Raw genomic sequence first — 12211 nt, forward strand, 5'->3', positions numbered from 1 at the left:
TTGCTCTGCCGCACTGCAGCGGGCAATGGGCGGGTCAGCGTCCTTCTGTTGCCTAGTAACAGGGAAGGCGGAGGTGTCTGCAGCTTCTAAGCCGCTGGAATCGCAGGTTCGGTGCTGTTTGAGCTGTCACGGTACCTCTAGTGATAACAAGTAATAAATGCTAATCATTAAGTGTGGGGCATAGGTGTCACAAGTGGGACAGGGAGGGCATCTCTTTGGGACCCCAGCCTGACAGGGACCCCCTGGGAAGAACAAGTCATTGCTGAAACAAGTACAAATTCACAGATATTCCATTGTATAAAATGGTGAGTTATTCATAGTGCTCATGTCTGTGATGTAGTACCTGCCTCCTCTCCCCCCTCAGTAGTTTCTGGTATGCCCCCCCCAAGTGCAGCCACATGGTGTGAGTGGGAGGGGCCTCAGGGCAGTAGTGCCTGCTGCTGGCTCACACAGCCTCATTGAGTATTACTTGAGTGAAACTTGTAAAAAGTTACAATGATTGTACTGTAATGTTATGTAGATATGAAAATGGTATCACTTTTTACACATTTTTTTGGGACCATTAGGATTTGGATAACTTTACTCGGCCAGGTATATTATATCTAATAATAGATTCAGAACTGGTCCGGGCTTAGATTGAATTGGGCCTTGAACGGCAGGGGTTAAACTGCTGGTGCAAATGGCAGGGGGGTGCAGGGTGACTCCTAAAAAAATTGTGTGAGTTGACTTGTTTGTAATTACCAGTGTATTATTCCCATTGCACATCACTTTAAAGGAGAAATAAAGGTTGAACCACTGGGAGGTTCTGTTGTAAGGCAACTCCATCCCCCTGTGATGCCACAGTCACTATTTAGTGGGCTGCTGGGGGGCTGTTTGGGCCTCTGTACTTCAAATGCCTTTTTTGAGATGCTCAGTAGAGTACCAGCCTGGGTGGGCAAGATTTGAGTCTGAAGTAAGATATTAGAATCATTGGGGGCGCCTAAACAAATTGCTGGCCCCCAATGATTAACCCTTTCCTTGTCTTTTAAACTTTATACTGATGTATCTATGAAACTAAGTTGTAGAACGGGATCTAAACACAAACACCAAAAGGCAGAAAAGCACAAAGCTGTCTGGAAATACATTTGTTTTAATGCTAAAACAGAAAAAGAAAAGTCAAAGTAAACAGACACTTTTTGTGCCTCTGAAAAATGCACATTTGTTTATTTTTCAGGAAATGGCCACCGAACTGTAATGGCTCACTATTCCAAGAACAAATGCCTGCGGTGCTGAGCTGTTGGATTAAAGCAATGTAAAGGGCACGTGAACCACTGACAGAACTTGTCCTCAAATTTGAAAGAAATGGCGGGCAGGCTGAGGAAAAACTCAAGAACAGATGGCAACTCCATGGCACAAGTAGAACCCACAAAAAGTTTGGGTATTCACTCATTCCATACAAACAGGCCTGGCAGGTCGGATCTCCCAGCCATTGCTGGAGTTGGTTTAGGAGCTCCAGATGCAAAACTGGCTAGCGTTGGGATGGCTGCCAAACCAGCAAAAACTTATGCCAGACCTGACAGGATTGTGAAGTCTGTTATAAGCAGATCAGTGCAGGTAAGAGTCGCTCTGTCTGGGCATGGGGAAAAACAAATGCTCTGCGTGACGGTGCCATGTGATACACATACAATTGTTCAAGTATTTTATATCCCTAACCTTGTAAATTGCAATGCATGGCAAACATTTATAACTTTACAAATAATATATAGCACTGCTAACTTTAGCATCACTCTATTTAGAAAAGCATTTTTTCAGTGCTAATAGCAGTAGCCTATGTTAATGTCCATCTATCTACTATCTAGCTGGCATCTAATCTGTGAAGGTGGATACAGTGACATCTTGTGGTAAAATAGAAAACATCTTATTTGACACATTCACATAGAGACACTAATAATAAAGACCATGGATTGATGCAAGCGTGTAGTGTAATGCAATGCAGGGTTAGCAAATCATTTAACAGTATTTAAGTGTGTGATCATTTAAAGGTATTTAAGTGTGCAAAGTATGACAGTTGTATTATCTTCGAGAAATGTCCCAACTAATACATAGGATTCTGTACAAAGAACAAAGAGACATTGAGCATCAGAACTAACCTTGACTTGAAGACCACAATTTCAATTTCATTATATAGAGAGGTGGTATAGTAAAAGCAAGTTATAAAAAACAAAAAACAGACTGGTTGCAATTTGCAAGACAATGTCTGACTGAGAGAAAGAATTATGCAGTATTTGAAATAAATGCTTATTAAGTTTGCCCAGGAGCAGTAACCCATAGCAACTAATCAGCAGGTCACATTTACTGGTCACCTGTTTAAAAACAAACATCTTATTGGTTGCCATGAGTTACTACTCCTGAGCAAACTTAGTGCCTTTTATTACATATGGGTGATTTTAAGTGATGCTTGGAATTGCCCCAGGTGCCAGAACCATTACCCTGGCTATGAGCTAAGGGTGGCTCACACAAATGTTGCACTGTAAAAGTGAAGTTGTACACAAAAATGTCTGAAAAATCTGCCTTCAAAGGGTCAGGTAGAACCTTTTTGTACAACCTGAAATCATTTCGAGTAATAACAATGCCAGGCAGATGGAGTGTTAGTCTTCCCTGCATAGTATAAGTTGCTTAAAGATCTGCCATCTTACACAAAGGGGGCCTATTTTTAGCACTAAAATTTGCAGAAAAAAAGCTGCAAGTTTTTTGAGATTTACTATAGGTCAAAACACCTAAAAATCTGACAATTCACAACAATTTGAAAAAGTTTTCAAGTAAAAAAATGTGGACTTTTTACTACTTTTCTGTGACTTTTGCTGCGCTGACTTTTTCAGTTCAGAAATGTAAGACATTTCTGGAAAAGAGTTTATTTGAATTTTCAAATAAATAAAAAGAGGAAGGAGTAGATCTGCCCCAAAGTGTCATATCATGAACTTAATTCTATTTATCCCTTTAGGTATCTTTTAGTGAAGGAAATATGTTTCTCTCTCAAAATGAAGCTTTGCTGAAGGAGAACCTTTTACTCACTGCGACCCTCAAGGAAAAGGAAGTTACCATATTAAATCTAAGGAAAGTCATTGAAGAAAAGGTGAAAAACTGTACTAAACTGCTGCGGTAGTTTGCAGAGTATATTTTATTAGTGCATGGCAAAACATGGACATATGAGGGTGTAGAATATTAAAACTCTGTTTAAAAGAACCTAATTGCCTGGGTGCCAGAATATAGTACTATGGAACAGCAAATAAATCTGCACTCACAGGGCCTCTAAAACAAGAAGTCCTCTGCACTCACCCATTACCCATAATCAGCATTAAGCTACCAAGCAATGCCCTCCCCCTTTAAGCAAAACAGGGATTGTTTGTCCCCATATAGCAATATACTTTAAGCTTGTATTAAGTCAATATAATGTGCATTCCTGGCTGGAATGGGTTTTTCTTATTCATTTCTTCCAACTATTGTCAAAATTACTCTGGTCATTAACTTCTTGTATAGGAGAATGATAAATGTTTATGGGGCCATGTGAACAACCTATAACATTTGTGTGTGTGTATATATATATATATATATATATATATATATATATATATATATATAGCATTTGTTCCACTCATGGTACAGGGGGAAAGAAAGCAATGTATGATAAATGTTCTTTCCATGTCCTTACTTACCCCCCCTCAAACTTTGAGCCTCGTATGCTTCTTCTATTGATACCCTACTGAATGACTGAAACCTTTTTGACAACATCTCATAGTATTAATAGTAATATTTCGTTTGCAGACACTTTATTATACTAAAGACTTAGAAGCTGAAAGAAACAGCCATGCACTAACAAGGCATCAGCTGGAGGAAAGCCAGAGCTTGGTGCAAGAGAAGCAGCAACTGCTAAAAGAGAAGACTCTGCATTATGAGAAAGTAGCCCTGGAATTGCAAAATCAGGTTGGTGCCATCCATCATACCCTTAGCAATTAAAGGGACATATTTGTGAATATAAATGCTTGAAAGGACTTGAAAGAGAAAGTGTCATTATTTTCGGATGACATGCTTTTATAACTGGCTGACCCACAGAATTCTTTTCAAGCATTGATTCAATTACTGATAAACTTTGGCAAATATTCTGGTCTTAAAGTTCACTATGATAAGTCTCTTATTTCTCCATAGACGATCTTTTACAAAATAGCCCCTGCACTATTGTACACAGTGTAAGGTTGTATCTGAATTTAGGTACCTAGGGATACAAATCCATTAGGACCTGACATTACATGAGCAATTATACATCTCCCCTGTCCTTACTCAGTTTTAAAAAAGTTTTTCCTACCAAAGTTTCTCTATGTGTTCCACAATGCGCCTATGACACCTCTTAAAACTTTCTTTAAGGCACTAGACTCCATTATAAGGGGTTTCATATGGTCAGGAGAATGTAGATTGGCCCTCCAGACACTACAACCCCCACTAACAGGCAGTGGGCTGGCCCTGTCCAATATTGAAAGGTATTTTCTTGCCAGTCAGCTGGCATATGCATACTGGTGGACAGTCTCACGGTTAGACAACTGGGCACTCATACTAGAAGCCGCTGTACGTTCCTTAGAGGCCCCTGCTAAATTACCTTACAGGGGCATTTTACCACTCTATATAGAACAATGCCTACTATGGAAACAGTAATGGAGTCTTTTTGTACAATACTCACAATAGTTCAAAATAAACAATCAATCTAGTTGAAATAGACCCCCATATGCGGTAATAAATACCTTCCACAGTTTAATTCAGTGCCCAAGATTGCTAGGTGGGCAGCTGTGGGAGTCAAAACATTAGGAGACATCACAGTAAATGCAGTGCGCGCGTGACATCATATAAATATGGCCCTGCTCAAAGGAACAGTATACCCCCCTTTTTCAACACTGGCAATAGATATGGCTCACTGAAAAGTTGTCTGTAACTTAACAAACCCATGTCAGCCTATTATACAGAGGCTTCTGTGCTCAATGGAATCAGGAAATAGAATGTGGCTTTAGTTTGCTCAGTTTTCTTAGCCTTGTGAAGGTTTTGCATGTCATATCTATGATAAATGAGACATTAGTACTGTCAAGTTTGTGTTCTATACTAATTAATGAAATATTATTTGTCTTCTTTGTCTCATTTAGTATGAGGAGAGAGTGACTTTACTGCAGAAACAAAGCCAGTTAGAAATCAGCAGCAGGGATGAAAAAATAAAAAAACTGAAACAGCAGATTTCAGAACTCTTCAAAGAAAATTCATGGTAGGTGCCAAATTTCTTTTACAAATATTATGTTTTGGTTACAGTTATGTTCAAAACACCTTCCAACAAGATGTAGCCATAGTTGCCCAGAGTGTAATTACTAGTCCCTTTTGTACTTGCTGGTAATGCTGGTTCACCATAAACTTGAAAAGCCACAGGTTGAACATCCTTTGTATAAATGAAATACCTCTCCTCTGTATACTGTATCCACAAACAAGTGAGGTTGCTATGTTATTCATACAAATCCATTCAAATTTTGTATACCTCTGTGAATAATTGTCTTACTTTAAATAAACAGTTAAAACTGACTATTCTTGCTTTAATAAATCACTAAAACTACTATAAGTGAGTGAAATTTCCTTGAGTTTTGCACCGAAATATAGAAGGCATTTAAAGGAACAGTAACACAAAAAAACTTTAAAGCAATTTAAAATATAATGTACAGTTGCCCTACACTGATAAAAGTTGTGTGTTTGCTTCAAAAACATCACTATAGTTTATATAAATAAGCTGCTGTGTAGCCATTGGGGCAGTCATTCAAGCTGGAATAAAGGCGAAAAGGCACAGGTTACGCAGCAGATATAGTAACAGGTAAGCTCTATAATATACAATGGTAATCTACAGAGCTTGTTATGTGTTTTGTAACCTGTTTTGTAACCTGTGCCTTTTCTCTTTCTTTCAATTTGAGTTTATGAAGCAAACACACAACTTTTACCAGTGCAGGGCAACAGTACATTATGTTTTAAATACTTTGTTACACTTTAATTGTTAGCGGTTACTGTTCCTTTAAGAATTTAAGTATAACATTCTCCTTTGGAAAAGCTGTTGTAAATTACTAGATTGTTGCATTTGAAATATATTTACAATGTGGTTCATGTAACTGAAAAATCTAGCATTTCCTAGATATCTACTTAATATGTGATGCTTAATTGGGCTTTTTCTTCCCACTCTCTTGAGCAGTCTATTTCTTTATACTCATTTTTCAGAGCTTCCCTTTTAACACCAAAACGAAATGTATGGATAGGTTTGATTTCAGCCAGGGCACTGCAAGGAGCTTGTGGGGTTCATTTATCAACACTAGGAAAATTTGGCTATAGGCATTAACCTGTGACAACCAAGCAAATTGCTGCATTCATTATTCTACATATAGCTGGCTGTAAAAAAACCATCACTAACCAGTGTTGATAAATGAGCCCCAGTACCACTGGCCCCAGTTCTCCCTGTTTCTGTGTAAGTTTCTGCCGGGCACTCCGGTTTCTTCCCACACTCCAAAAAAATGTACAGGCAGGGTAACTGACTCCTGTGAAATTTGATCTTAGTGTGTGAATGTGATAGGGACAATATGGTGTAAACTCAGCTGGGGCAGGGACTCATGCAAATGATGTATAATCTCTGTAAATCACTGCTGAATATGTCTGCACTATATAAATAAAGGCTAATAATACAAATATATATATTAATTTCCCTTTAATTTCCCACGTTTGCACCCTTCCTGACACCTATGCAGGTGTTTTTCTGAATCACCTTGTAGTTTTAATCTTGCCTAATCTGCCATTGTTTAAGGTCGGCTCACCACAGCTTTCCTGTTGCTCTCCCATAGTCCTCCTATTGTGTCCCTGTACAAGTGTGGCTGAAAAAAGAGATGCTTAGCAACTATTTTCATGTATATTGCCCAAACGGATAGCAATTATTTTGTTTGTATTTGAAGTGAGAGCTTTTCATATGTTTCCCATTACAACATCATACAGGGAACATAAACAACAGATGGACGAGTATCAGAAGGAAGTTAATCGGCTGGCAGAAGAAGTTAGGTCACTTCACTTGCAGTTAAAAAGAGAAAACACTTCAGCGAAGGTTAGGAACTCACTGTAACATATTTGTTAATAAACAAATTTAGGTATAATTTTTGCAATTTCTTAAGGCACCATTAACACCAAAAAAATGTAAATATAATGTACCACTTCCCTATAGGGTAAGTGTGCATTACTACAGTTTTTTTTATACATAAGCTGGATGCAGTGATGTCAGAATTGCTGACTTTCCTCTCCCTTTGCTCCACCCGCAACATTCAGTTGCTGTTGTTTGTTCAGGAGGCTGGGACTGAACTAGGGCATCGTCAGTAGGTAGTTAGCACTGACAACAGGGGTGAAACCAGAACCAGTCCCTTGCCTGTGCAATGCCATCACGTGTGTGTCAACCCAGCTTCCAGAGTGCGCAACAGATGGAAGAGGCGACTCCAGGTACTCAGTAACTTCACCCTTCAAAGCGGCGCTCTCTCTCCCTCTGCCCCCTCCTTCGCTCAGGATGGTTTCTACATTGTACAAAATAAACAGGCTCATCCACCAACATGACTGAAGGTAGGGGGACTTATTCACTAGGGGAGGTAGGCAACCCCCTTCAGTGCTTACCCTTCAGTAGCCAGGATAAGGCCTGTAATGGGGAAGTATTTTCCTTTGCTCAATCAGACTCTGATTGAAGTGATATTTTAGTGTATTCCCCCTCCAATGTTGACCATCTTATACGGGCAGTATTAGAGGTTCTGCAAACTGAAAATGCAAATTCTGACCAGGGCAAATGGAAGAGCTTCTTTAGAAATCAACATAAGGCTTCTGCCATATTTCTGGCTCATAAGCAATTACAAGCATTAATCCTGGATGAGTAGCAGACACCAGAGAAAAAATTCCAGGTTACTAAATGCTTTACATTATCCCTTTCCCAAAGAGTTTACTGATATACAGAGCACTCCCCCAGTGGTAGGCGCTCCAGTATTTAGGTTGTCTAAGGCCACAAACCTTCCGGTACCCACCAGTTCTGCATTTAAGCGTCCAACTGACAAAAAGCTCAAAGGGTTCCTCAAGGCATGAGCAAATTCCCTTCTCCAACTTGTCCAGGAGGACGGCGCATCTTCCCAGTTTTCCTAGTTGGTCTCATTTACTGTAGAGGTTGAAAACTGAAAAGTTCTCCATATGCCATAAGCCTCAAGGGTACAAAAGTATTGTAAAGGCTTGTCTTGTTTATATGAGTATATAGCTTCCACTCTAACTGACATAAAATATTGCCAAAGAGAAGTAAGGAAGGAGACACAAAAGGAGGCTATTTATAACAATACAGTTTAATATAATATTTCCCTTTCTGTCACACCCCTTCATGCTACCAGCCCTGGGGGGGAAGGGGAGGGGGCATGTGCAGTAGAAAAGAAATAAACTTTATTTACATTTTAGAAAGTACTCAGAATTATGGAATTGTCTGATTCTCTCCAAGGAATGTGAACAGTGCATTAAATGGAAATTGGCTTTGGAGGATACTAAGTTACAGCTAAAACTGAAAAATAGGACCATCGAGGAACTGCAATCAGTGTGCCGGAGGTTTCAAAAGCAACTCACAGAGCAAATATGTAATAACAGTGTAACAGCACTTAACTGCATGAAGCTGCCCTTAAAGTAGAAGGAAAGCTACTGAGGCAGTTTATTGCCAATATATTAGCCACAATAGTGCAAACTAAAACACTAGATTTATTCTGTAGAAAGAGTAACTTGATCATTTCAGAAAAGGTACAGATATTTTACTTTATATTACTAATATATTTTTTATTATAATTGTATCTTGATAAAGATCCCAAGTGAGGACCGAAACATTGATCTAATAAATAGTATATTTTTGTATACATTCCTGGTGTACATCAGCATTTTTCCAATTTTGTATTATATTTCTCATTTGCACCCAGGTTAAAGTCCTAAAGCATGTGCCCCTAAGCTTTCAACAGTGTGTGTGTGTGTGTGTAAATGGCATACAAAAAGCTTCAAAAAAACCCGAACTCCAGTTTGCAGTGAATCAAGTAGTTTTTATTTAGTGCATCTGTACTGGATTCGCTGCAAATTGGAGTGCGGGCCCTTTTGCGGATTTGAGTGCGGCTGCTCGTTGATGAAAAATAAATAAATAAGATAGGAACATTCTAAGTAACAAAGTAACCACAAGAGTGAAACATTAGTAACACTCGTAGGTGAAATACTGTAGTGTTATCCTGAAAACAAGTGAAAACTGTTCCCGAGTGTAATCCCAAACTGAATCCCAACGGCTCTCGGGAACAGTTTCAGTCGTGACGGATAAGGTTTCCTGTAAGTATTTTGCTAAAGTCCTGCACAGTTATATCACCCATTTTCAGGATAACACTATATCCTGAAAACAGGTGATATATTATATACATACATATACATATATATATACATTTTTATTTTTCATATAGGCACTGGAGGCAGCTCCTCTCTAGGCACAGACCTTAAGTGCCTAAATGGTAAGTATGGCCCTGGTCACCTGATGGCCTTTCACCGGGAGATCAGCTCCCTTTTCCTTCTGTTTTAGCTTAAAGAATAAGTAAACCTTTTTTCTATCTCTACAATGACCCTTCACAGCCATCAGTATACCATACCTGTCTCCCTACACTCATGTAGATTCTGTATCACAACCAGCTCACCTTCAGCTCTCTCAGCTACTTCCTAGCCTAGTATGAAGCTCCATGAGGCTTACTGCCTCTGCATCAATAGAAATCAGGCATGCGCAGTAGACACCTCTTTGACCATGTACAAAGCAGAGAGGAAAGGAGAGTTCAGCAAAGAAAAGGGGGCAGATAAAGAATCTGCATGAAACTGAGTGCTTGGAGAGAGGTATGTTATTCTTGGGGGCTGAACTGAGTCCTTTTAGGGGCTTTTATGAAAGGTGGCTTACTCATCCTTAAAAAAAACCCAATCTTTATGCTATTGTTATATGTGAAATTTAAGACTACACTAAAAATATACATAGAGGGGTTTTAAAAAACATTACGGTTTACTCCTGTTATGGAAATTCAGATACCAAAGGTCATTTGAGGTAAAAAGGTAAGGTTTATTTGACATGTACATGGGATCTGAGCAAAGTCAGGAGTCAAAACAACAGAACAAAGACAGCACTGGGTTTTCATAGACTTTGGGGAGCATACAACATAAGAACGTACGAGTATAGGCGTTCCAGCCAATGAGGCGGCTCTATCTTCAAAGCCATTGTAGTAGTAACCAAGGCTAGCTAGAGAAAAGAATCCATCCAAGTTAAGGGGTTGTGCTTACAGCTGGGCTGTGGAGAAGTACTCAGAAATGCAGGCTGACCACTAAATTGGTGCAAAATGTGCAGGTTAACCCTTGCTGTACAGATTCACCCATAACGCTACAATGATAACATTGATTAACTAAAAATGGCTCAGTGTATTGATATTTTTCATTAAACTGCATTGACTTTACCTATAAACTGCCTTATTTTCTTCTCAAAGGAAAAGTTACAGAATATACTCATATTGAAGAGCAGCAGCAACGTGAAGTAACCATTCTGCCTACCTCCACTCGGCCAGCCAACCGGATGTCTTCATCTTTAAACTTTAGTTTGAAATTTTTTCTTTTTTTTTTGAACTGTGATTGATAACTAAGCTATATGTTGAAGTTACTCTGATCAGATCACTTCTAACTTCCTCTGCTCCTATTTAATGATAAGTGCTTTGTTATATACCTCCCCTCATGGAAATTACACAATCCCACTAGAAATGACATAGCCTGTGTGCTATGTGTGCACTAAAGATTGCATGATAGAAACACCCAGTCAGGGAGAATGAAGAGGGCAGGAGGGGGATCAGCCTGCCCAGCAATTGACATGGTAGGAGTGGGACATCCCAACATTAGATTTAGACACAGTAAGAAGTGAACTCATAGAACTTCTTAGCTCTGCAGTTTTAACTATTAACAGAACTAACAGACTATAGTTATATATAGTACTTACCCCCATATGTAACAAAGTTTGCCCAGGAGCAGTGACCCATAGCAACCAATAATATGTTGATTATTTGCTACGAGTTACTGCTCCTGGACAAATGTAATGCCTTTTATTACATAACCCCTTAAGAATACTCACAGGAGTAGACTGTAGCATGCAGTATTGCAGTGCCAGCCATTCCCTGTTTAGTCCTACATGCAGCTCTAACCTTAAAGGAGAACTAAACCCTAAAACTGAATATGGCCAAAAATGTCATATTTTAGATACGGAATGTACTGCTCCTGCATAAATGTCAGCATCTCAATAGAATCAATGATCCAGGACTTCAAACATGTCACTGGGGCTCCCCATCCTGGAAGGTGTCTGTGACGCTCACATGCTCAGCAAGCTCTGAGCAGCTGTTGAGAAGTTAAGCTTAGGGGTTGTCACATTTTTGTTTTATTTTAGTTTTATTTTGTATATACAGTATATTGTGTGTCGGTCCCTAAGCTCAGTAAGTGACAGCAGCACAGAGCATGTGCAGTGAATCAGCAGAAAAGAAGATGGGGGCTCTTGGGGCATCTTTGGGGCACAGATCTTCCCTGCTAAAGGGCTGTGTTTGCTCTGGGCTGGTACAGAAGCCAAAACATAATGTGCAACATTTCTAGCTTACTTCTTTAGTTAAGCTTTAGTTCTCCTTTAAATGTCAGTAGAACAATATAATGGTATTCAGGAAACTGCAGTCATAGGTGCTAACAATTAAATGTAGTATTGCATTGCTGCTTGGTTTTTAACATCATTTGTCATTGGGATTTCTTTTTTTTATATATTGTGCTCATAAAGCCTTATAACCAAGCCCAAGCCCTGATTTGTGGAAAAACCAAAATGCCAGGGCCTATGGCAGCAAGATGTTAAAGAGGAGGCCCACTGCCCCAATAATATCAAGAGCTATCCAATTACTGGCACACAGGTGCAGCTTTGCTGGCCTGCTTAGATTACAAACAAGGAAGAAATATAGAGACCCAGCGTTGCTCTCTTGTTTGCAATATGATCATGCCAGCATGCACTCTGGGCATATAAATAATGATAGAAAGTAATAAACCTGACCTCAACTCTAAAATACTAATAACTAACTGAAAACCAGATTTCTGATCAATTAAAGGA

The 12211-nt window shown here is 39.2% G+C and overlaps 1 protein-coding gene across 2 annotated transcripts; it reads left to right on the top strand.

The window, feature by feature from the left end:
• Positions 1-10: 10 nt before the first annotated feature.
• On the top strand, positions 11-11517 carry LOC100489859 (J domain-containing protein DDB_G0295729). 2 transcript variants are annotated; one of them, XM_031902434.1, is made up of 8 exons: positions 11-150; positions 1214-1593; positions 2981-3112; positions 3802-3960; positions 5163-5278; positions 7027-7132; positions 8540-8668; positions 10575-11517. In XM_031902434.1, exons 2-8 carry the CDS (start codon positions 1342-1344, stop codon positions 10623-10625), a joined length of 945 nt encoding a protein of 314 aa, XP_031758294.1. In that variant the 5' UTR covers positions 11-150; positions 1214-1341; the 3' UTR covers positions 10626-11517. The 2 variants fall into 2 exon arrangements, with proteins under 2 accessions (XP_031758294.1, XP_017949642.2); XM_018094153.2 differs by having other exon boundaries at positions 17-106.
• Positions 11518-12211: the final 694 nt, after the last annotated feature.

The sequence above is a fragment of the Xenopus tropicalis genome, chromosome 5 (genome assembly GCF_000004195.4).
Source record: "Xenopus tropicalis strain Nigerian chromosome 5, UCB_Xtro_10.0, whole genome shotgun sequence".
NCBI classification, from domain to species: Eukaryota; Metazoa; Chordata; class Amphibia; order Anura; family Pipidae; genus Xenopus; species Xenopus tropicalis.

Coding starts and splice junctions, on each gene's coding strand:
- LOC100489859 (XM_031902434.1), top strand. CDS start 1,342: ATGGCGGGCAGGCTGAGGAAAAACTCAAGAACAGATGGCAACTCCATG. Junction 3,961..5,162: donor CCCTGGAATTGCAAAATCAG/GTTGGTGCCATC, acceptor TGTCTCATTTAG/TATGAGGAGAGAGTGACTTT. Junction 7,133..8,539: donor GAGAAAACACTTCAGCGAAG/GTTAGGAACTCA, acceptor ATTCTCTCCAAG/GAATGTGAACAGTGCATTAA.